Raw genomic sequence first — 26,737 nt, 5'->3', positions numbered from 1 at the left:
GAGTCACAAAAAGGAGCAATTAGTGACTAGATGTTAGTGGTTTTTTGCTCAATTTCTTGTTGTCAAACTTTTAAACACACAAACGTGGATTATTGATGAAACAAGAGTGCACTTTAGATTAAACAGCTAATTAATACATTCAACATATGGCAAATTTAGTCGGCTACACGCTGACATCAAACACAATTTTTAATTATAAGTACAAACCAAGATTTGGACAAGAAATTCACAGAGCTACTTTAACAGCACGTTTTGTTAATGACTTTCTGTGTACTATTGTAGTGTTTAATGTAAATGAGTCCAAAATGAAGACCCAACAGGACAGAAATGATGAAGACTTGACTACGGTAAACAAGATATTGGAAAATTTTGATATAGACAGAAAGAGCATTAAAGTTTTTAGACTTGGTAAGTTTACACCAATGAAAACTAGACCAATTAAAGTTATACTACCATCTAAAGAAAAGGTTATGTCTGTGCTGAAGAATAAACAACTGATTAAGGAAGCAGGTATCAAGATCTTTGCAGATCAAACCAACCAGCAACGTGAGTATTATAAAAAAGTACAAAATGAACTACAGAATCTGATCGATTCGGGTGACCATAGTAAAACTATTAAATACATTAATAATAGACCCACGATTGTCAACAAAAATAATATAAATAATCAAAAAAACTAAAATTGCACCTGATATACAACTTAATACAGATGTTATATATATAAATGCTCAAAGTGTTTTGCAAAATTTAGATCTAATTAGGGAAAGTCTGTTATGTTTTAATCCGAAGGTTATTTTATTAAGCGAGACAGGACCACCAAGGACATAGAACAGTGGTTCCCAACCTTTTATGTCTGGCGACCCATCTTCTGATGTTTTTTCATATTCGCGACCCATCCCTCACCCATGATGATATATGTGTACGTTATTCAAGTACTGTAAGAGCGACGTCGCGACCCACCTGAAATCCGTCCGTGACCCACTAGTGGGTCGCGGACCCACCGGTTGGGAAACGCTGACATAGAAGATAATGAAATAAGAATTGAAAACTATATGTGTGTTCGTTGTGATTCATCAAGTAGGTATACTGGTGGAGTGTTAGTATATGTTAAAAGTGACTATAGATGTTCTGTTGTAAGAAAGTATGTCCTTGACAAAAATTATTGGTGTGTAATTTTAAAAGTTAATTTTTTAACATCAACTTGGTACATAGGTTGCATATATCATTCGCCTTCATCATCAGATGCTAGGTTTATGGAAGAACTGGATAATATTTTTGATTTTATTGTTTCAACGAACCACTCTTTCATTTTAGTGGGCGATTTCAATTTAGATCAATTGTCAAGAACTTTTTATGTCAAAAAAATAAATGATCAAATGTTGAGCTACGGTATTTGCCAATTAGTTACAGAACCTATTAGAGTGACAAATGTATCTAAAACACTGGTAGATTATGTCCTGTCAAATACTAATAATATCATAGTAAATGTTCATGAAACTCCAAAATTAACTGACCACTCCATTATTTCTGTTAATCTAAGAAATACTAAAAGTACAGAGCATTATAATGTTAAGAAATTTAGAAATTTAAGTCAGAGTAATATTTTGACAATTCAAACTAATTTAATGTATTATAACTGGAATTTGAATTCTGTTGATGTTGACTCGATTTTTAATGAGTTATTTTTAAATTGTGAGATTGAAATCAATAAAACAGCACCTATTCAAATCTGCAGGTTTAACTTAAAGCTACCTTGGTTTGATAACGAAGTTTACTCTCTTATAAAATTACGTGATAATGCTTATAGAACTTTTAAAACAGCACTTGAACCGTTTAAACAGGAGTTGTGGAGTAATTTTAAAAGATATCGTAATGAAGTTGTTAATTTGTTAAAAACTAAAAAAAATCTTTATTATTTTAATAAAATAGATAGATTTAGACACAACCCCAAAGAAATGTGGAGAACATTAAAAAATTTAGTGAACATTAAATCCAAGGGTTCACCTCAATATGTTCAATTGAAACAGGTATGTATTCAACATGTCAAGATAGCAAAGAAATCGCTAACCAGTTCAACAGTTACTTTGTTTCAAGTATCAACAATATTGTTGGAGCTTTGGATCTGAGGCAAACCTGGTGTAATAAAAATAGTAACTTATACCTACCAATAAATAAATTTAAATTAGTATCTTTAAACGAATTATGTATGTATGTTAATAAATTAGACAGTAAATGCTCAGTTCATGATATATTAAACTCTAAAATTCTCAAAGACATTTTTGAAACAATTGGGCATATTATACTAAATTTAATCAATACTTGTCTGTCTACTGGTAAAATTCCGAATCAACTTAAAGTTAGTACAATTGTACCAATTCAAAAAATCAATAATACAGTGAAAGATGAAGAATTCAGACCCATCAATACACTACCCCCAATTGAAAAATTGATTGAGCTTGTTGTGTATGATCAAATTATTGAACATGTTAAAACAAATGCTATTTTGATAAGTAATCAATCTGGTTTCAGAAAGCAACACTCTTGTGATTCGGCACTTCAATTGACAATTAGTAAATTTAAAAATGAATTGGATCAAAACAAATATGTAGTATCTGTATTCTTAGACCTTAAGAGGGCGTTTGAGACCATAGACCGTAATATTTTACTGGCAAAATTGTGGCAGTATGGCATTAGGGGTGGAGTTTTTGACTGGCTGAATAATTATCTATCAAATCGCAAGCAGAAGGTTAAATTCAATAATTGTATGTCAGATGAACTTAACATTGATCTAGGTGTACCTCAGGGCAGTGTCCTAGGGCCATTACTTTTTATTCTCTACTTGAATGATATAGATCTGTTTGTGGATTGTGAGTTTGTCAATCTTTTTGCTGACGATACGTTATAATAGCTTGTAGTGATGTATGCTTGGAAAATGCAGTGGCAAAAATGAATTCAATTCTAGAGGCTGTTTATAATTATTTAACATTAAACAAGTTAAAATTAAATGTATCAAAGATAAAAGCTCTAATTGTAACCAGTAGATATAAGTATAACAAAATCAATATAAATAGCATTAATTTATCCATAAATGGCGAAAAGATTGAAATAACAACAACTATTAAATACTTAGGATTTCAACTTGATAACACTCTTTCATTGGAAGATCATTTTGTTTATATACACAAAAAAATCAGCAAGAAATTATTCTTTTTTACAAGAAAAGCAAAAAATTTATCTTTAGAAACTAGACTTACTGTATATAATTCAATAATCCAACCACATTTTGATTATTGTGCATCAGTCTTATATTTGTTCAACCTAAATAAAATGGGGCAACTTCAAAAATTACAAAATCGTGGCATGCATATAATATTAAGAATGGGTCGATGGACACCAATAAATTTAATGCTGAATACATTGAACTGGTTTTCGGTATATCAAAGGTTTCAATATTTTGCATTGATTTTTGTTTATAAAATTAAAAACAATATACCTAGCTCCCGATTATTTTCAGCAATTTATTAATTTTCCTAATACACATACACGATACTCGAAATAAAAATAACATATACTTTTCAAAAATGAATTATAGCAGCTCAATGAATTCATTAATATTTAGAGGTTTCAGAGAATTTAATGAATTGCCTAATGAATTAAAAGACTGTAGGACAGTTAAAAATTTTAAAGATAAATTAAAGGTTTTCCTTAAAAATTTAAAGTAGTATGTATTTGAATTGGCGGTGAACGTGCACAATATTTTTGTTTATTTTTATTGACTTTTATTGGTTGGGGAACTTGTTAATTTGATTATAATTCGTTATTAATTTTGATTATAATTTGTTATTATTTTTTAATTTATTATTACATTTATTATTTTTTTTATTGAATTTTTTTATTGTGAATCATTGTATTGTATTTTCCTTCTTTTTATATGTAAAAAAATGTATTTAAGTTAAATTTGTATATTAGGTTACCTATTTTGAAATAAAGATATCTATCATCTAACAATATTATTACAGCGATATTGATAAAGAATAAGGCTATAACATATTAAAAAAATTACTTAAATCAGACATTAGGTTTAGGAAATACAAGACATTAAAAATGACCCATTTTTTGGGGTGCCCGTTTTCTCTGCCGGTGAGTGTATATTTACAAAAGAATCTTTTTTCCCCAGCTTAGCATTAAAATCGCCCAATGTTATAACAGCATCGTGTCTTTGAATTTTATCACATACTTCCTAGTTCTTACTTTCATACTTCCTAGAAAGATTCTATAGAATTTTTTCACCTTTCAACCTCTTCTTCATCAGTCTCTTCTGTTGGGGCTAGCGTTACCAGGTGTCCCGATTTGTGCGGGACGTCCCGATTTTCAGGGGTCTAGGGACGCTTACCGATTTGTACCTGATCGGGACACTAAATGTCCCGATTTTCACCCACGAAATCCAATTTCAGGAGGACTTGCAGTGAATTTTATAACTATGTTATAAAAACAAGGCACTCAAAGCACTACAAAAATGTAATTTTAATAAAAAATAAATAATTTACCTAATCTACGATTTTTTTTGTAATTGAAGTAAATGAATTTTTTGTTCAGTAAATGAATTTTTTGTTCAGTAAATGAACAGGAAATATGGCTATACCGTATAATTTTCAGGATCAACTCCGAATTGCATGACAATTTGGAAGGTTTGTGCTGTTGGTTGCTTTTACTCGGGGGTGACTGTCAACCCTAGTTGGGGGCGAAAAACCGCGCATTTAAAATAAGTCCGGAGATGAATAAATTGACTAATTTTCTAAGTAATTTTAGTTCTATAGAATTTTAACTTAGTTAATACTTTTCGACTTATTTACGATTGAAAATTTATTTATTTATTTATTTATATATATTTACGAGCAAAGCTCATTACAATAAAACATTACAGAAGATATGAAGAACTAACAAAATATTACAAATATACGTAAAATACAATAAGATACAATAAACACTACGACAATAAAGCAAGTCAAAAAGTAAAAGTTAAATCAGCAAACTTTTCTCTAATTAAAGGCTATCTCGATTGTGTCAACTGGGATACTTTAATGATTGGATGTTCAGTCGATGAAATGGTTAACATTTTATATGATATTCTGTACTCAGCTATTGACATCTATGTTCCTGTTAAAAAATTCTCTTCTAGAAAATTTCCTATCTGGTACTCTTCGGAACTAAAATCGTGTATTATTAGAAAGAAGACAGCACACAGGAGACTTAAAGAGTCCAAGCTGCCAAAAACCAGTTACCTTTACAAACAGTTCTCAGAGCTCCGATCTCAGTCCCAGATACTTGCCAAGCGTGACTATTTAAACTTTACATTGTCTACTGAAAACTCTCTTCCCGGCGGTCTGAATAAGTTTTGGTCTTTTATCAATAACAAAAGAAAATCAAATGGAATTCCTTCTGAGTTATCTCACAACGGTAAAACTAGTTCATCTGGCAAAGATATTGCGAATTTATTTGCTGATTTCTTTTCATCAGTTTATTCCTCTGTTGTTGTTGATTTCCCCGAAGACATCACTTCTTCACCCTTAAACCTATCATCATGTAAACTATCCATCTCTGACATTTACTCTAAATTGTGTAACCTCAATCCTTCTAAAGGCCCGGGACCTGATGGCATCCCATCAAGCTTGCTCAAGTACTGTGCATTTAATTTAGCTCGGCCATTATTTCTCATCTTTAACAAGTCTTCAGCTAGTGGAAGCTTTCCAAATGTTTGGAAGACCAGTTTCCTATTGCCCTTACACAAAACAGGTGACAAAAGTCTTGTGTCCAACTATAGACCTATTAGTATCCTAAACTCTATTCCTAAACTATTCGAATCACTTGTCTGCGATTTCCTTACACCCTCCTTGAACGGTGTTCTATTGGAACAGCAGTTTGGTTTCAGGCGCCATAAGTCAACTGAACTCAATTTGCTGACATATACTAACTTCTTACTGAACGCCTTGGACGAAGGACTACAGGTGGACGCCCTGTACACCGACTTCTCTAAGGCTTTCGACAGAGTTAATCACAATATTCTATTAGAAAAATTGCAGCGATTAGGGATACATGGTTCACTTCTGCTGTGGCTTAGGGAATATCTTCTGGACAGAAAACAAATCGTCAAGCTCTACAGCTATTTTTCCTACGAAATAGTTGTCCCTTCGGGTGTACCGCAGGGATCTCATCTTGGACCTGTTATTTTTTTTTATATATATATTTACGAGCAAAGCTCATTACAATAAAACATTACAGAAGATATGAAGAACTAACAAAATATTACAAATATACGTAAAATACAATAAGATACAATAAACACTACGACAATAAAGCAAGTCAAAAAGTAAAAATAACAGGTAAAGATATATAATCACAAGTTTAAAATATTCAAGAACATAAAACTAGAGGGTGCAATCCTTTAGCGTTTTTAAAAATCGCGAACTATCCGCAAAGAAATCCACACAATTGGAGCAAGCATTTGCCTGTCTAGAAACCCTCGAGATGAAAGAATTTGCAGTGAAGTTAGTTCTGCTGATGGGAGTATGAAACGTAGATCTTGAACGTGTGATTCTGGAGGGAATATGTAAACCTACTTCCTCAAGGAGCTCAGGGCAGTCGTGAATTGAATTTATAATATTATACAACATGTACATGTCCTTTTTCCGTCTGCTTGATAAGGTGTCAATGTTAAGTTCTAGTTCAATATCCATATAATTCCAGTCTCTACGGTTTGTTTTGAATGCGACGAACCTAAGGAATAGGTGCTGGATCCTTTCAATCTTACAGTTGTATGTCTCATAGGCGGGTGACCAGACGCAAGATGCATATTCCACGATTGGCCTCACCATTGCACAGTACAACAGTTTAAACGATCTCAACTGCTTAAAGTCTTGGGAGCATCTTTTAATAAAACCTAACAGTTGAAGCGATTTTGAGATGATATTGCTTATATGAATATTGAAAGATAGTCCAGAGTCAAGTGTAACTCCAAGATCTTTTATGGATGTGACTGTTGTGATATTTATATCACCTATTTTGTAAGTGAAAGAGATCTAAGAGAACTAGTTTTACCGTTGTGAGATAACTCAGAAGGAATTCCATTTGATTTTCTTTTGTTATTGATAAAAGACCAAAACTTATTCAGACCGCCGGGAAGAGAGTTTTCAGTAGACAATGTAAAGTTTAAATAGTCACGCTTGGCAAGTATCTGGGACTGAGATCGGAGCTCTGAGAACTGTTTGTAAAGGTAACTGGTTTTTGGCAGCTTGGACTCTTTAAGTCTCCTGTGTGCTGTCTTCTTTCTAATAATACACGATTTTAGTTCCGAAGAGTACCAGATAGGAAATTTTCTAGAAGAGAATTTTTTAACAGGAACATAGATGTCAATAGCTGAGTACAGAATATCATATAAAATGTTAACCATTTCATCGACTGAACATCCAATCATTAAAGTATCCCAGTTGACACAATCAAGATAGCCTTTAATTAGAGAAAAGTTTGCTGATTTAAAGTCATGATAGTAACCCTCCGGTAAAAGTCCCTCATTATATCTGGTAGTTATGGGTAGTTCAAACACCAGTGGGGGATGATATTGGTCAGGAGGGATTAAAATGTCTGTAGGTTCAACAACGGCGATATCTTTATTTTGGACCAGTATCAAATCTAATAAAGAATTAGAGGTATTTGGGCAAACGTTAATCTGGTATAGATTATGCAGACGGGATAGATTTGAGATAATCTCAATGGATGTTTATTTTTCAACAATAAAAGGTGATTTTCACAAATAACTCAAAAAGTATGTATTTGATCGAAAAAAATATTCTTAGCAAAAATGTAGCATAATATAAAAAAATGAAAAAAATTGTGAACTCGTAAAGTCTATAGACCAGGGGTGGGCAAAAGCCGGCCCGCAGGCCAGATCCGGCTCGTTGAAAAATTCTTCTTCATAAAACTTCTTTGTCTAAATGCTTTAAAATGATACTTAATAGCATTTGTGTCAAAAAAATTTTTGGATAGTGCAGGGAAATAACTTCATCAAAAAGATTGGCGGGTACACAGCGTTCGTTCACAGCATAGTCTTCCGGCCCAGGAGACATTTTGAAAATGTCGTTTTGGCCCGCGCTTAAAAGTATTTGCCCACCCCTGCTATAGACCCAGCAAAAGCAAAGTTGTAGCTTATGAAAAATACGTTCTTATTCGTCAAATTCCAAATCAAATATTTCAACGTGAAATAAACAAGTAATGAAGCACTTTTCGGGAAAAAACAAAACTTTTTTAATAAAGCTTTATTTTTATGTTTTAAAAAAGTTTCTAGCATCAAAACTAAGTGAGTTGAGTTATGCTCAAAATCAAATTGACTCCTTTTTTTTGGTAAAAAATCGTGAAAATCTCCCCCTACTTAGCACCCCAAATGAAATTAATCGTTACCGCTTTACAAACAATTTACTTATGTATTTTTTACATGATTGAAAGGGCCTGAACGAGTCACTAATCACGAGTGTATGCAAAATATGAACAGCCATATTTTAATCAATTTTTGTCTTACAGAAGAACAAAGTGGTATATCATATTTATAAGAGCAAAACCTACCTACTTTTTACTCCCTGAAATTTTTAGATTCCCTAATACTTTTTAAGTTATTTTGAAGAAAGGACATTTTCCAATATTTTAGAAAATTTTTTTTTACTATAAAACTAATTTTTTTCAAAACTAAGCACTCCCAACCGGTAAACCTTACAGATCGTATAAACAATACACATATAAAGTAAATGGTAAAGAGGCAACAATTAATTTTATTTACGGTGCTAAATACGGGGAAATTTTCACGATTTTTTTTTACCAAAAAAAGGGGCCAACTTTATTTTGAGCGTAACTCGTTTAGTTTTAATGCTAGAGACTTTCATATAAAACAAAATTAAAGATTTTTTTAAACACTTTAAAAAATTTTAATAGCTTTTGCAAAATTGCTTAATTTTTTGTTATTTCAAGTTGAAAAATTCAATTTGGAATTTGACAAATATGTACGTATTTTTGATGAGCTACAACTTTGCTTTTACTGGTTTTATAGACTTTCTGAACATACAATTTTTTTGCTTTTTTAAAAGCTACATTTTGCTAAGAATATTTTTTCGATAAAATTAATCGAAAAGTATTGACTTAGTTTAAAAATTACAGTAGAACCCCGCAAATCAGAACTAATTGGGGGAGCAGCCTCAACAATTTGAAACTCAATTTCTGTTGAGTTAGATTTTTTAGCTGTTTTCTATAGAATTAGGCATGCTGGTTTTAAAACTATGTGTAGTTTTCTTCTATCATGTCAGGTTCGTTTTCTATGTGGGTGGGGGGAATGACGGTCTGATAACTGCAACTGGTCTAGACTTGCCTGTTCCTGTTCAGTTAGTCTGTTATACTCAGTTATACTGCGGTAAAACGTTGTGTGTCGGTTAGCAGTATTTAGTATTTTTTTACTTAAGTGTATAGAACTACTTGGTGTGTTTGAACTGAAACGTTTCCTTATGGCTACTTCTGCTCCTACAGTCCTACACGTCGTAAGTGCGAAAACAGCCCCCATTCGTTTTTGTTATATATGTGGCAGTTTTACCATTCCCAGTCAAACGACAAACATCAGTACATTTGTCAGACAAGCATATTTTGCCTATTTTAAAGTGAAATTTGGTGATCAAAATAAAGCATGGGCACCTCAGTTTAAAAAGTTGATGTGATAGACAATATCTGAGGTTATTCTCAGATTCAGACGCCAAAAATTAGTGAAAAGCAAGTGTCAGATCTAACTCAACAAAAAATGTGTTATCCGAAAGTCAGCCTAATTAATAATCAAAGCTTTCGTTTTCGTTGATTTTGAGTCGCAAAATGTTCTCGCAAGAGTGTGGACAATATTTTTGGACTCAAGTTAACTGCAAGAGAACCAAAGTAAGTTTATATTTAACCTTTATTTTATAAACACACTACATAATACCACCACATTAATGTTCCTAATAATCGTAATGTATTTTTAGATTTGGTTTTTTCAAATGTTAGAGAATTAAATGTCTTGAAAGCAAAAGATCCTTTGGTAGACCCTAGCCAACACCATGTGGGTTATGAGTGTTTTTTAAACTTAGATTTAATTGATTCAAAAAATTTAAAATATGATGAATTTTTTTATGATTTTGTAAATGGAAACTACGCTGAACTCAATAACTTCCTTGCATCCATGGATTGGCAGAACTGTCTGGTTGAGGGTGTTGATAATTCTGTGGGTTTGTTCTATGATGTTCTGTTGACGGGGATAGCATTGTTTGTACCATTAAAAAGATTCAGAACATCTACCTTCCCTAAATGGTTTTCCCACGAACTCAGGAATTTAACGCAGGAGAAAAAACGTGCCCACTCTATGTACATGAGAAGTCAGTCTGATGCTGAATATGTTAGGTTTTCTCGCCTTAGGGCTGAGTGTAAGCGTTTGTCTGATACATGTTTTAGTGGCTATATGGGTGGAGTAGACATTAGCTTAAAAAATAACCCTAAATCATTTTGGAAGTTCATTAATGACAAGCAATCTACTCATAGCTTACCGAGCTCTTTATTTTATTTAGACCAATCAGCATCTAACGGTCAAGATATAGCAAATTTATTTAAGAAGTTCTTTCAAACTGTTTACTTGCCTAATAATGGTCAGCTCCGGGTGCCCTGCTACCCTGAGGGTAGCAATGTAAGTACATGTATTAGACCTGCTGCGATATCCATAATTGAAATTTTTGATAGTATAAGTGATCTTCCCAATAAGCTGTCAGCTGGTCCTGATGGTGTGCCTAATTATCTTTTGAAAAAGTGTGTCTGTACTCTAGTCATACCTTTGCATTTACTGTTTAACAGGTCTTTAGCGACATCTATGTTTCCGGCTGCTGGGAAGGAGAGCTACGTTATACCTGTATATAAAAATGGGCAAAAGGATAACATTGAAAATTATCGCAGCATATGCATTCAGTCTGCAATACCCAAGCTTTTTGACAGCCTGGTGGCCAAGCAGCTTTCTTGGTTGTGTAACGGATTAATTTCCGATTCGCAGCATGGCTTTCGCATAAAAAGGTCTGCTGCGACGAACTTGGTCGAGTATCAGTCTGACTTATTGTGTCAAATGGAGGATCGTAAACAGATAGATGCCATATACACGGAGTTTTCGAAAGCGTTTGATCGTGTTGATCACCAGATACTCTTGGAAAAGCTGGTGTCTGTGGGTTTTGATGTTAACTTTGTCGAGTGGATTAAGAACTCCTCATCGGGGCGTACTCAACGAGTGAATATTGGTAGCTATTTATCTGACATTATTACAGTAAGCTCCGGAGTTGCTCAGGGTGGCCATACTTCTCCGCTTCTTTTTATCATCTTTGTTAATGATATAAATAATTGCTTTTTGAATAGTAAATGCTTAATGCTAGCTGATGATCTGAAATTCTGGAGACCTGTGGATGGTTTGTTGGACCAGGCGTTGTTGCAGGAGGATCTTGATAGACTGCAGGAGTGGTGTGTTCGAAACAAACTTTTCTTGAATGCCAGGAAATGCTGTTTTATAAGCTTCTTTCGGAAAGTCAGTAGAATTGAATCAGGTTACATCATTAATAATCAGCCACTTGAATATGTATCTTCCGTTAGGGATTTGGGTGTTGTTTTGGATGAGAAGCTTTCTTTTGTGGAGCATATAAATGCTGTATCTGTGAAGGCATCTAAACTTTTGGGATTTGTTACAAGAAATTGCAAATTCTTCTCTATTGAATCTACTAGGCTTGTTTACTGTAGCTTAGTAAGGTCCCTCTTGGAGTACAGTTCTGTGGTTTGGTCACCCTATTTCCAGACTCATATTGATACTATCGAGAGAATACAACATAGATTCTTGAGATCATGTGCTTACTATACACAAACTATCATTGTCAATCACGATTATTCTTTTCTTGAACAACAGTTGTCCCTACCTCCACTTAAGGTACACCGTGACATTGCAGGTGCTGTTTTCATTTTTAGGATCATAAATGGACTTAAAGATTCTCCCAATCTTTTAAGTCAGATTAATTTTAATGTTCCTTATCAAGCTCTCCGTTACCATAATATGTTTAAAATACCTTTCCATAGAACATTGTATGGCGTTCACAACCCACTTGATAGGTATATGGGATTGTTAAATAATTACGAACTTGATTTATTTAATATAACTCTAAATCAATTAAAAAGATCTCTTGCTCTGTGATGTTATTTTTATACTCTTAAGTGTTATGTTTGTATGTTGTATATTTTTTTGTAGTCAATATTTATGTTATATATTAATTTTCGTGACATATGAAATTTTTCAGTGTTTTTATACTTTTCTAATTCTCTATTTTTTAGATTAATTAAGTCATATTTAACACATTGAATTTATTTTTTATTACCTTTTGGAAATGTATTAATATTTAACTGTAATTTTTCTGTTAATGGGGTTATCCCGTATAATAAATAAATAAATAAATAAATAAATATAAAGTACCTACGTATTCATTTTAAAGAAATTTTAAATATCAAAGTGCTATTAATCCTAAATTGTTCAATTTACTGGATTTATTCTGTATAATAAACATGTTTTTAAGTTTTTGTCTTGAATTTTTTATTTTTTTTTCACTTGCCGTTGGTTCAGACTTGCCGAACATTCGGATTAGCGGGGTTCGGATTTGCGGGGTTCTACTGTATAGAACAAAAGTTTTTTAGAGTTAGTCAGTTGATCCATTTTGGAACTTACTTAAAACGCGCGTTTTTTTTACCCCTGAGAAGGGGTAACTGTAACTGTCACCCCCCAAGTAAAAGCAACAAGTTCAAAGCAACCAAAGTTCAACTTTGAAGTAGACAGTAAGTAGAACCTAAAACTAAATTTTCATGCAATTCGGAGTTGACTCTGAAAATTATACTCCAAAACGGTCATTTACTGGGCTATTGTTGTTTATTTGTCCCAATCTACAACCCTAACTCCCGATTTGTTTTTGCTTGTGTATTGATTAAAAACAAATCGGACCTGGCAACACTAGTCGGGGCATATACATTAACCATTGTCACGTTATGCAATTTACCCTGAGTCTTATGGTTGATATTAGTGTAAATGCGATAATGGCTTTTCACAGTTGTTGGTTACTATAAACACTACTCCTCTTGGTTGAATCCTACATGTTGGTTAGTTTTAAGCTAATAAATGTAAAAGTTTTATGTGTATTTCAATTTTATATTTATTTAGGAAATAAAATGGACTCCACCAGTAAATCAAAATTACCAAAAAAATCCAAGAGTCCTTTGCAAGAGGTCCAACAGAACATCAATAAACCTGTAAAAATTCCTTTATCTACTCCAAGAACTGCTGGACGTTCTCAAAGTAGGAATATCTCTGCGAATGTTGCCACATCAAGCACATCTACAACAAGTGCAGCTTCTAATAGATATGTCTCTGGAAGACTAACAAGAACATCGAAATCCATGGTGGGCTTGAAAGTTAACCCTGCATCCAGAAGAGTTTTACCTGAATCTTCAACAAAATCAACTTTTAAAGAACCAGCACCTTCGAAATCTACTTATAAAAGAGCAGCTACAACTAAATTAGAAACCATTTCAGAACCTAAAGAGCCAAAACAACCGAAAATTGCTGCATGGGATTTCAAAGGCAAATATAAAGAATTACAAGAAAAGCTTCAAGAAAACCTTTCTTCACTGGAAGAACAATGTAAAGGTAATGGTATATCAATTCTCTTATTCTCTTTATTTACTCCATATGTATAGTGATATCGAGGGGTTCGAGCGAAAACCTGATAAATACCAAAATTATGAAATCCGGTATTTTTATTTCTGCTGTAGTAAAAACGTGTCTCCTACCACTGGTAAATGTTATTATTTGATATTAACATTTTTAAGCACAATAACTAATAAAAACCAAACATGGTAAAAACCGTTAACTCATATTTTTTAAATAACACCAACCCGATATATAACTTTACTGATAAAAATACTTTGTTGTAAACATATTTATAATATGAGAATCCGGTAGAATCATTTGTCTTCATTTTCTTGTGTAAAGTTACTAATTTTATTAGAAATATTTTTAAGTTAAAAACTGATAATTAATTTTATCGGAGATGAAGATTACAAAATTGTTATTTTGACAAAATATATTCATGCGAAAATTCGATAAAGAATTTTAGACTATGATAGTTTATTAAATTTCAGCACACTTTTTTCCTCCGAAAACCCAGTAAAAGATGGCGTAAATTGACAATAATTGAATCTTACGAAAACAAAAAAGCGTTTAGAATGGGACCCATATTTATAATGAAAAACAAACTCAGAGCTTCCAAGGTACCACAGCAAATCAATTGTAGTAAATTTAAATTTAAGTGTACTTACTTACTTTCCGTGTCCGGAACACCAACAACTTTAAATTCTGTATTTCCAATGGTTGGCCACATAGATGGCCCTGTCATTTGCTATAATTAAGTCTTGTTCTGTGCAGGTCTCTCTCATCTCTGTGCATGATAGTAGATGCCGGCTGGTCTGAACCGCGCCACAGTCGCAGTTATCGTCCTCCTGGTATCCCCATTTTTTCAGGTTACTAGCACAACGTGAAACGCCGGTTCTTAGTCTGTTAAATCCGATTTGTACCTGTACCGATTTGTACCTGATCGGGACACTAAATGTCCCGATTTTCACCCACGAAATCCAATTTCAGGAGGACTTGCAGTGAATTTTATAACTATGTTATAAAAACAAGGCACTCAAAGCACTACAAAAATGTAATTTTAATAAAAAATAAATAATTTACCTAATCTACGATTTTTTTTGTAATTGAAGTAAATGAATTTTTTGTTCAGTAAATGAATTTTTTGTTCAGTAAATGAACAGGAAATATGGCTATACCGTATAATTTTCAGGATCAACTCCGAATTGCATGACAATTTGGAAGGTTTGTGCTGTTGGTTGCTTTTACTCGGGGGTGACTGTCAACCCTAGTTGGGGGCGAAAAACCGCGCATTTAAAATAAGTCCGGAGATGAATAAATTGACTAATTTTCTAAGTAATTTTAGTTCTATAGAATTTTAACTTAGTTAATACTTTTCGACTTATTTACGATTGAAAATTTATTTATTTATTTATTTATATATATTTACGAGCAAAGCTCATTACAATAAAACATTACAGAAGATATGAAGAACTAACAAAATATTACAAATATACGTAAAATACAATAAGATACAATAAACACTACGACAATAAAGCAAGTCAAAAAGTAAAAGTTAAATCAGCAAACTTTTCTCTAATTAAAGGCTATCTCGATTGTGTCAACTGGGATACTTTAATGATTGGATGTTCAGTCGATGAAATGGTTAACATTTTATATGATATTCTGTACTCAGCTATTGACATCTATGTTCCTGTTAAAAAATTCTCTTCTAGAAAATTTCCTATCTGGTACTCTTCGGAACTAAAATCGTGTATTATTAGAAAGAAGACAGCACACAGGAGACTTAAAGAGTCCAAGCTGCCAAAAACCAGTTACCTTTACAAACAGTTCTCAGAGCTCCGATCTCAGTCCCAGATACTTGCCAAGCGTGACTATTTAAACTTTACATTGTCTACTGAAAACTCTCTTCCCGGCGGTCTGAATAAGTTTTGGTCTTTTATCAATAACAAAAGAAAATCAAATGGAATTCCTTCTGAGTTATCTCACAACGGTAAAACTAGTTCATCTGGCAAAGATATTGCGAATTTATTTGCTGATTTCTTTTCATCAGTTTATTCCTCTGTTGTTGTTGATTTCCCCGAAGACATCACTTCTTCACCCTTAAACCTATCATCATGTAAACTATCCATCTCTGACATTTACTCTAAATTGTGTAACCTCAATCCTTCTAAAGGCCCGGGACCTGATGGCATCCCATCAAGCTTGCTCAAGTACTGTGCATTTAATTTAGCTCGGCCATTATTTCTCATCTTTAACAAGTCTTCAGCTAGTGGAAGCTTTCCAAATGTTTGGAAGACCAGTTTCCTATTGCCCTTACACAAAACAGGTGACAAAAGTCTTGTGTCCAACTATAGACCTATTAGTATCCTAAACTCTATTCCTAAACTATTCGAATCACTTGTCTGCGATTTCCTTACACCCTCCTTGAACGGTGTTCTATTGGAACAGCAGTTTGGTTTCAGGCGCCATAAGTCAACTGAACTCAATTTGCTGACATATACTAACTTCTTACTGAACGCCTTGGACGAAGGACTACAGGTGGACGCCCTGTACACCGACTTCTCTAAGGCTTTCGACAGAGTTAATCACAATATTCTATTAGAAAAATTGCAGCGATTAGGGATACATGGTTCACTTCTGCTGTGGCTTAGGGAATATCTTCTGGACAGAAAACAAATCGTCAAGCTCTACAGCTATTTTTCCTACGAAATAGTTGTCCCTTCGGGTGTACCGCAGGGATCTCATCTTGGACCTGTTATTTTTTTTTATATATATATTTACGAGCAAAGCTCATTACAATAAAACATTACAGAAGATATGAAGAACTAACAAAATATTACAAATATACGTAAAATACAATAAGATACAATAAACACTACGACAATAAAGCAAGTCAAAAAGTAAAAATAACAGGTAAAGATATATAATCACAAGTTTAAAATATTCAAGAACATAAAACTAGAGGGTGCAATCCTTTAGCGTTTTTAAAAATCGCGAACTATCCGCAAAGAAATCCACACAATTGGAGCAAGCATTTGCCTGTCTAGAAACCCTCGAGATGAAAGAATTTGCAGTGAAGTTAGTTCTGCTGATGGGAGTATGAAACGTAGATCTTGAACGTGTGATTCTGGAGGGAATATGTAAACCTACTTCCTCAAGGAGCTCAGGGCAGTCGTGAATTGAATTTATAATATTATACAACATGTACATGTCCTTTTTCCGTCTGCTTGATAAGGTGTCAATGTTAAGTTCTAGTTCAATATCCATATAATTCCAGTCTCTACGGTTTGTTTTGAATGCGACGAACCTAAGGAATAGGTGCTGGATCCTTTCAATCTTACAGTTGTATGTCTCATAGGCGGGTGACCAGACGCAAGATGCATATTCCACGATTGGCCTCACCATTGCACAGTACAACAGTTTAAACGATCTCAACTGCTTAAAGTCTTGGGAGCATCTTTTAATAAAACCTAACAGTTGAAGCGATTTTGAGATGATATTGCTTATATGAATATTGAAAGATAGTCCAGAGTCAAGTGTAACTCCAAGATCTTTTATGGATGTGACTGTTGTGATATTTATATCACCTATTTTGTAAGTGAAAGAGATCTAAGAGAACTAGTTTTACCGTTGTGAGATAACTCAGAAGGAATTCCATTTGATTTTCTTTTGTTATTGATAAAAGACCAAAACTTATTCAGACCGCCGGGAAGAGAGTTTTCAGTAGACAATGTAAAGTTTAAATAGTCACGCTTGGCAAGTATCTGGGACTGAGATCGGAGCTCTGAGAACTGTTTGTAAAGGTAACTGGTTTTTGGCAGCTTGGACTCTTTAAGTCTCCTGTGTGCTGTCTTCTTTCTAATAATACACGATTTTAGTTCCGAAGAGTACCAGATAGGAAATTTTCTAGAAGAGAATTTTTTAACAGGAACATAGATGTCAATAGCTGAGTACAGAATATCATATAAAATGTTAACCATTTCATCGACTGAACATCCAATCATTAAAGTATCCCAGTTGACACAATCAAGATAGCCTTTAATTAGAGAAAAGTTTGCTGATTTAAAGTCATGATAGTAACCCTCCGGTAAAAGTCCCTCATTATATCTGGTAGTTATGGGTAGTTCAAACACCAGTGGGGGATGATATTGGTCAGGAGGGATTAAAATGTCTGTAGGTTCAACAACGGCGATATCTTTATTTTGGACCAGTATCAAATCTAATAAAGAATTAGAGGTATTTGGGCAAACGTTAATCTGGTATAGATTATGCAGACGGGATAGATTTGAGATAATCTCAATGGATGTTTATTTTTCAACAATAAAAGGTGATTTTCACAAATAACTCAAAAAGTATGTATTTGATCGAAAAAAATATTCTTAGCAAAAATGTAGCATAATATAAAAAAATGAAAAAAATTGTGAACTCGTAAAGTCTATAGACCAGGGGTGGGCAAAAGCCGGCCCGCAGGCCAGATCCGGCTCGTTGAAAAATTCTTCTTCATAAAACTTCTTTGTCTAAATGCTTTAAAATGATACTTAATAGCATTTGTGTCAAAAAAATTTTTGGATAGTGCAGGGAAATAACTTCATCAAAAAGATTGGCGGGTACACAGCGTTCGTTCACAGCATAGTCTTCCGGCCCAGGAGACATTTTGAAAATGTCGTTTTGGCCCGCGCTTAAAAGTATTTGCCCACCCCTGCTATAGACCCAGCAAAAGCAAAGTTGTAGCTTATGAAAAATACGTTCTTATTCGTCAAATTCCAAATCAAATATTTCAACGTGAAATAAACAAGTAATGAAGCACTTTTCGGGAAAAAACAAAACTTTTTTAATAAAGCTTTATTTTTATGTTTTAAAAAAGTTTCTAGCATCAAAACTAAGTGAGTTGAGTTATGCTCAAAATCAAATTGACTCCTTTTTTTTGGTAAAAAATCGTGAAAATCTCCCCCTACTTAGCACCCCAAATGAAATTAATCGTTACCGCTTTACAAACAATTTACTTATGTATTTTTTACATGATTGAAAGGGCCTGAACGAGTCACTAATCACGAGTGTATGCAAAATATGAACAGCCATATTTTAATCAATTTTTGTCTTACAGAAGAACAAAGTGGTATATCATATTTATAAGAGCAAAACCTACCTACTTTTTACTCCCTGAAATTTTTAGATTCCCTAATACTTTTTAAGTTATTTTGAAGAAAGGACATTTTCCAATATTTTAGAAAATTTTTTTTTACTATAAAACTAATTTTTTTCAAAACTAAGCACTCCCAACCGGTAAACCTTACAGATCGTATAAACAATACACATATAAAGTAAATGGTAAAGAGGCAACAATTAATTTTATTTACGGTGCTAAATACGGGGAAATTTTCACGATTTTTTTTTACCAAAAAAAGGGGCCAACTTTATTTTGAGCGTAACTCGTTTAGTTTTAATGCTAGAGACTTTCATATAAAACAAAATTAAAGATTTTTTTAAACACTTTAAAAAATTTTAATAGCTTTTGCAAAATTGCTTAATTTTTTGTTATTTCAAGTTGAAAAATTCAATTTGGAATTTGACAAATATGTACGTATTTTTGATGAGCTACAACTTTGCTTTTACTGGTTTTATAGACTTTCTGAACATACAATTTTTTTGCTTTTTTAAAAGCTACATTTTGCTAAGAATATTTTTTCGATAAAATTAATCGAAAAGTATTGACTTAGTTTAAAAATTACAGTAGAACCCCGCAAATCAGAACTAATTGGGGGAGCAGCCTCAACAATTTGAAACTCAATTTCTGTTGAGTTAGATTTTTTAGCTGTTTTCTATAGAATTAGGCATGCTGGTTTTAAAACTATGTGTAGTTTTCTTCTATCATGTCAGGTTCGTTTTCTATGTGGGTGGGGGGAATGACGGTCTGATAACTGCAACTGGTCTAGACTTGCCTGTTCCTGTTCAGTTAGTCTGTTATACTCAGTTATACTGCGGTAAAACGTTGTGTGTCGGTTAGCAGTATTTAGTATTTTTTTACTTAAGTGTATAGAACTACTTGGTGTGTTTGAACTGAAACGTTTCCTTATGGCTACTTCTGCTCCTACAGTCCTACACGTCGTAAGTGCGAAAACAGCCCCCATTCGTTTTTGTTATATATGTGGCAGTTTTACCATTCCCAGTCAAACGACAAACATCAGTACATTTGTCAGACAAGCATATTTTGCCTATTTTAAAGTGAAATTTGGTGATCAAAATAAAGCATGGGCACCTCAGTTTAAAAAGTTGATGTGATAGACAATATCTGAGGTTATTCTCAGATTCAGACGCCAAAAATTAGTGAAAAGCAAGTGTCAGATCTAACTCAACAAAAAATGTGTTATCCGAAAGTCAGCCTAATTAATAATCAAAGCTTTCGTTTTCGTTGATTTTGAGTCGCAAAATGTTCTCGCAAGAGTGTGGACAATATTTTTGGACTCAAGTTAACTGCAAGAGAACCAAAGTAAGTTTATATTTAACCTTTATTTTATAAACACACTACATAATACCACCACATTAATGTTCCTAATAATCGTAATGTATTTTTAGATTTGGTTTTTTCAAATGTTAGAGAATTAAATGTCTTGAAAGCAAAAGATCCTTTGGTAGACCCTAGCCAACACCATGTGGGTTATGAGTGTTTTTTAAACTTAGATTTAATTGATTCAAAAAATTTAAAATATGATGAATTTTTTTATGATTTTGTAAATGGAAACTACGCTGAACTCAATAACTTCCTTGCATCCATGGATTGGCAGAACTGTCTGGTTGAGGGTGTTGATAATTCTGTGGGTTTGTTCTATGATGTTCTGTTGACGGGGATAGCATTGTTTGTACCATTAAAAAGATTCAGAACATCTACCTTCCCTAAATGGTTTTCCCACGAACTCAGGAATTTAACGCAGGAGAAAAAACGTGCCCACTCTATGTACATGAGAAGTCAGTCTGATGCTGAATATGTTAGGTTTTCTCGCCTTAGGGCTGAGTGTAAGCGTTTGTCTGATACATGTTTTAGTGGCTATATGGGTGGAGTAGACATTAGCTTAAAAAATAACCCTAAATCATTTTGGAAGTTCATTAATGACAAGCAATCTACTCATAGCTTACCGAGCTCTTTATTTTATTTAGACCAATCAGCATCTAACGGTCAAGATATAGCAAATTTATTTAAGAAGTTCTTTCAAACTGTTTACTTGCCTAATAATGGTCAGCTCCGGGTGCCCTGCTACCCTGAGGGTAGCAATGTAAGTACATGTATTAGACCTGCTGCGATATCCATAATTGAAATTTTTGATAGTATAAGTGATCTTCCCAATAAGCTGTCAGCTGGTCCTGATGGTGTGCCTAATTATCTTTTGAAAAAGTGTGTCTGTACTCTAGTCATACCTTTGCATTTACTGTTTAACAGGTCTTTAGCGACATCTATGTTTCCGGCTGCTGGGAAGGAGAGCTACGTTATACCTGTATATAAAAATGGGCAAAAGGATAACATTGAAAATTATCGCAGCATATGCATTCAGTCTGCAATACCCAAGCTTTTTGACAGCCTGGTGGCCAAGCAGCTTTCTTGGTTGTGTAACGGATTAATTTCCGATTCGCAGCATGGCTTTCGCATAAAAAGGTCTGCTGCGACGAACTTGGTCGAGTATCAGTCTGACTTATTGTGTCAAATGGAGGATCGTAAACAGATAGATGCCATATACACGGAGTTTTCGAAAGCGTTTGATCGTGTTGATCACCAGATACTCTTGGAAAAGCTGGTGTCTGTGGGTTTTGATGTTAACTTTGTCGAGTGGATTAAGAACTCCTCATCGGGGCGTACTCAACGAGTGAATATTGGTAGCTATTTATCTGACATTATTACAGTAAGCTCCGGAGTTGCTCAGGGTGGCCATACTTCTCCGCTTCTTTTTATCATCTTTGTTAATGATATAAATAATTGCTTTTTGAATAGTAAATGCTTAATGCTAGCTGATGATCTGAAATTCTGGAGACCTGTGGATGGTTTGTTGGACCAGGCGTTGTTGCAGGAGGATCTTGATAGACTGCAGGAGTGGTGTGTTCGAAACAAACTTTTCTTGAATGCCAGGAAATGCTGTTTTATAAGCTTCTTTCGGAAAGTCAGTAGAATTGAATCAGGTTACATCATTAATAATCAGCCACTTGAATATGTATCTTCCGTTAGGGATTTGGGTGTTGTTTTGGATGAGAAGCTTTCTTTTGTGGAGCATATAAATGCTGTATCTGTGAAGGCATCTAAACTTTTGGGATTTGTTACAAGAAATTGCAAATTCTTCTCTATTGAATCTACTAGGCTTGTTTACTGTAGCTTAGTAAGGTCCCTCTTGGAGTACAGTTCTGTGGTTTGGTCACCCTATTTCCAGACTCATATTGATACTATCGAGAGAATACAACATAGATTCTTGAGATCATGTGCTTACTATACACAAACTATCATTGTCAATCACGATTATTCTTTTCTTGAACAACAGTTGTCCCTACCTCCACTTAAGGTACACCGTGACATTGCAGGTGCTGTTTTCATTTTTAGGATCATAAATGGACTTAAAGATTCTCCCAATCTTTTAAGTCAGATTAATTTTAATGTTCCTTATCAAGCTCTCCGTTACCATAATATGTTTAAAATACCTTTCCATAGAACATTGTATGGCGTTCACAACCCACTTGATAGGTATATGGGATTGTTAAATAATTACGAACTTGATTTATTTAATATAACTCTAAATCAATTAAAAAGATCTCTTGCTCTGTGATGTTATTTTTATACTCTTAAGTGTTATGTTTGTATGTTGTATATTTTTTTGTAGTCAATATTTATGTTATATATTAATTTTCGTGACATATGAAATTTTTCAGTGTTTTTATACTTTTCTAATTCTCTATTTTTTAGATTAATTAAGTCATATTTAACACATTGAATTTATTTTTTATTACCTTTTGGAAATGTATTAATATTTAACTGTAATTTTTCTGTTAATGGGGTTATCCCGTATAATAAATAAATAAATAAATAAATAAATATAAAGTACCTACGTATTCATTTTAAAGAAATTTTAAATATCAAAGTGCTATTAATCCTAAATTGTTCAATTTACTGGATTTATTCTGTATAATAAACATGTTTTTAAGTTTTTGTCTTGAATTTTTTATTTTTTTTTCACTTGCCGTTGGTTCAGACTTGCCGAACATTCGGATTAGCGGGGTTCGGATTTGCGGGGTTCTACTGTATAGAACAAAAGTTTTTTAGAGTTAGTCAGTTGATCCATTTTGGAACTTACTTAAAACGCGCGTTTTTTTTACCCCTGAGAAGGGGTAACTGTAACTGTCACCCCCCAAGTAAAAGCAACAAGTTCAAAGCAACCAAAGTTCAACTTTGAAGTAGACAGTAAGTAGAACCTAAAACTAAATTTTCATGCAATTCGGAGTTGACTCTGAAAATTATACTCCAAAACGGTCATTTACTGGGCTATTGTTGTTTATTTGTCCCAATCTACAACCCTAACTCCCGATTTGTTTTTGCTTGTGTATTGATTAAAAACAAATCGGACCTGGCAACACTAGTCGGGGCATATACATTAACCATTGTCACGTTATGCAATTTACCCTGAGTCTTATGGTTGATATTAGTGTAAATGCGATAATGGCTTTTCACAGTTGTTGGTTACTATAAACACTACTCCTCTTGGTTGAATCCTACATGTTGGTTAGTTTTAAGCTAATAAATGTAAAAGTTTTATGTGTATTTCAATTTTATATTTATTTAGGAAATAAAATGGACTCCACCAGTAAATCAAAATTACCAAAAAAATCCAAGAGTCCTTTGCAAGAGGTCCAACAGAACATCAATAAACCTGTAAAAATTCCTTTATCTACTCCAAGAACTGCTGGACGTTCTCAAAGTAGGAATATCTCTGCGAATGTTGCCACATCAAGCACATCTACAACAAGTGCAGCTTCTAATAGATATGTCTCTGGAAGACTAACAAGAACATCGAAATCCATGGTGGGCTTGAAAGTTAACCCTGCATCCAGAAGAGTTTTACCTGAATCTTCAACAAAATCAACTTTTAAAGAACCAGCACCTTCGAAATCTACTTATAAAAGAGCAGCTACAACTAAATTAGAAACCATTTCAGAACCTAAAGAGCCAAAACAACCGAAAATTGCTGCATGGGATTTCAAAGGCAAATATAAAGAATTACAAGAAAAGCATAAAAAGCTTCAAGAAAACCTTTCTTCACTGGAAGAACAATGTAAAGGTAATGGTATATCAATTCTCTTATTCTCTTTATTTACTCCATATGTATAGTGATATCGAGGGGTTCGAGCGAAAACCTGATAAATACCAAAATTATGAAATCCGGTATTTTTATTTCTGCTGTAGTAAAAACGTGTCTCCTACCACTGGTAAATGTTATTATTTGATATTAACATTTTTAAGCACAATAACTAATAAAAACCAAACATGGTAAAAACCGTTAACTCATATTTTTTAAATAACACCAACCCGATATATAACTTTACTGATAAAAATACTTTGTTGTAAACATATTTATAATATGAGAATCCGGTAGAATCATTTGTCTTCATTTTCTTGTGTAAAGTTACTAATTTTATTAGAAATATTTTTAAGTTAAAAACTGATAATTAATTTTATCGGAGATGAAGATTACAAAATTGTTATTTTGACAAAATATATTCATGCGAAAATTCGATAAAGAATTTTAGACTATGATAGTTTATTAAATTTCAGCACACTTTTTTCCTCCGAAAACCCAGTAAAAGATGGCGTAAATTGACAATAATTGAATCTTACGAAAACAAAAAAGCGTTTAGAATGGGACCCATATTTATAATGAAAAACAAACTCAGAGCTTCCAAGGTACCACAGCAAATCAATTGTAGTAAATTTAAATTTAAGTGTACTTACTTACTTTCCGTGTCCGGAACACCAACAACTTTAAATTCTGTATTTCCAATGGTTGGCCACATAGATGGCCCTGTCATTTGCTATAATTAAGTCTTGTTCTGTGCAGGTCTCTCTCATCTCTGTGCATGATAGTAGATGCCGGCTGGTCTGAACCGCGCCACAGTCGCAGTTATCGTCCTCCTGGTATCCCCATTTTTTCAGGTTACTAGCACAACGTGAAACGCCGGTTCTTAGTCTGTTTAGCGCTTTCCAAGTCGGATACGGTAAATTGTGTCCAGCAGCCATTTCCTCCGAGGGAGGAAAATGTGTCGCGGTAGCTGACGCTTGCCATAGGTGTATTCGGCGCGTCTCTGGCGCTTCGGGGATGGATCTTGATGTTTTCGGGAAGCTTTTCCGAGATCTTAGTCTGCTTGGCTGAGTTTGGTGGTCATATAAGGGGTGTCTTCGGTCCGTCTCCTGCTTTTTCCGTTCTACCTCTGACGTGACCTTCCTCCTGATAGGTGGTGGAGCAATTCCAGCAATGGGGTATACCTCTTCGATAGGTGTCGGTTTCAGGCAACCCGATATTATACGGACCGTTTCATTTAGAGCCACGTCGACGTTCTTTGCGTGAGCAGAGTTTGCCCATACTGGTGCTCCAAACTCCGCGGCCAAAAAACATAATGCCAAGGCAGAAGTGCGGAGAGTGTGTGGTTGTGCTCCCCATTTTGTATTAGTTAGCTTGCGGATGATATTATTTCTGGCACTTACTTTCTTCTTGACATCTTGACAGTGGTATCGGTAAGACAGAGTTCTATCCAGACGGACGCCAAGGTATTTTGGCGTCTTGTTGTGTTCCAGCATCTGACCACGCCATTCCACCTCCAGCGACCTTCGGGCATGCTTGTTTCTCAGGTGGAAATCACATACCTGGGTTTTTGTGGGATTGGGTTTCAGATGGTTTTTATCATAGTATAGAGCTAAGTCTCCCAGGGCATCTGTCAGTTTCACTTCGACTTCATTGAAGGTTCTTCCCTGAGCTGCCACCGCTGTATCATCAGCGTAAATAAATTGCCTTGTTTGTTGGTGTATGGGTTGGTCGTTGGTGTATATGTTGTATAGAATCGGCGCGAGGACACTTCCCTGTGGTAGCCCATTTTTTTGGTCCCTCCACCGACTGTTCTTGGACTGGAGCGTTACGTAGAAGCGTCTATTCTGGAGGAGACATTTCACTAACCTTGTTAGTCGGAAATGCTTTGTAGTTTCGTAGAGTTTTGCGAGTAGCCGTTGATGGTTAACTGTATCATAGGCGGCAGTTAGGTCTATGAACGCTACTCCTGTTATTTCCTTCCGTTCAAAACCATCTTCAATATGCTGGGTGAGATTAAGCATTTGACTGCAGCAACACTTTCCGGGCCTGAATCCTGCTTGTTCTGGAATAATTTTAGTCTCCACATATTCTGCGATCCGGTTCAGTATCATTCTTTCAAAGGCCTTGAAAAGGTGGCACAAGAGAGATACAGGTCTAAAACTCTTTGTATCCGCCGGATCCTTCCCTGGTTTTAAGAGGGCTACCACTCTAGCTTTTCTCCAGATTTTGGGGATTTGTAATGTACGGATGCAGCAATTCATCATTTTTACGAGCCACTCTACGGTTTTTAGTCCAAAGTTCTTTATTTGCTCTGTTCGTATGTCGTCCAGGCCAGCCGCTTTTAAGTGTACGCTTTTTTAAGTGTACTGAAAAGTTGTCTGAAGACTATTGAAACTCTGTAGAAATTACTGTTGTCTAGTAGTAGTAGTCTAGTCTAGAAAAATTTTTATTTTGTACAATATAACTGTCAAACTAATTAGGACTAGATTTGTCCCTAAAACTTCCCAAAGAAAGGAACGAACATTTAGTAAGAAATGTTTCTTTCCACCAGCTTACCATGAATGAATTCCAGTGTGTCAAAAGTTTTTTAAAAAACGCTGTGTATATTTTCAGATGAGATAATATGCTGCAGTTACCAGTGATT

The 26,737-nt window shown here is 34.2% G+C and overlaps 2 protein-coding genes across 29 annotated transcripts in view; one reads left to right on the top strand and one right to left on the bottom strand.

Moving 5' to 3' along the window:
• The window catches only part of LOC126893466 (protein claret segregational-like), a 649,821-nt gene that overhangs the window by 263,897 nt on the left and 359,187 nt on the right, over positions 1–26,737 (top strand). For 12 of the 21 annotated variants that reach the window (XM_050663697.1, XM_050663687.1, XM_050663688.1 and 9 more), the window contains exons 2-3: positions 13,277–13,762; positions 23,578–24,072. The exons of 2 other annotated variants lie outside the window; for them this stretch is intronic. In XM_050663697.1, the coding sequence (XP_050519654.1) occupies positions 13,277–13,762; positions 23,578–24,072 (981 nt within the window). The remainder of the gene's footprint in view (positions 1–13,276; positions 13,763–23,577; positions 24,073–26,737) is intronic. 7 more of the 21 variants (XM_050663699.1, XM_050663703.1, XM_050663705.1 and 4 more) reach the window with 2 other exon arrangements.
• Positions 1–26,737, bottom strand: part of LOC126893469 (protein disulfide-isomerase A6 homolog) — a 504,458-nt gene that overhangs the window by 243,694 nt on the left and 234,027 nt on the right. The window lies entirely within an intron of this gene.

The sequence above is a fragment of the Diabrotica virgifera genome, chromosome 10 (assembly GCF_917563875.1).
Source record: "Diabrotica virgifera virgifera chromosome 10, PGI_DIABVI_V3a".
In the NCBI taxonomy this organism is placed as follows: domain Eukaryota; kingdom Metazoa; phylum Arthropoda; class Insecta; order Coleoptera; family Chrysomelidae; genus Diabrotica; species Diabrotica virgifera.
This window is presented reverse-complemented; position numbering and strand designations above follow the sequence as displayed.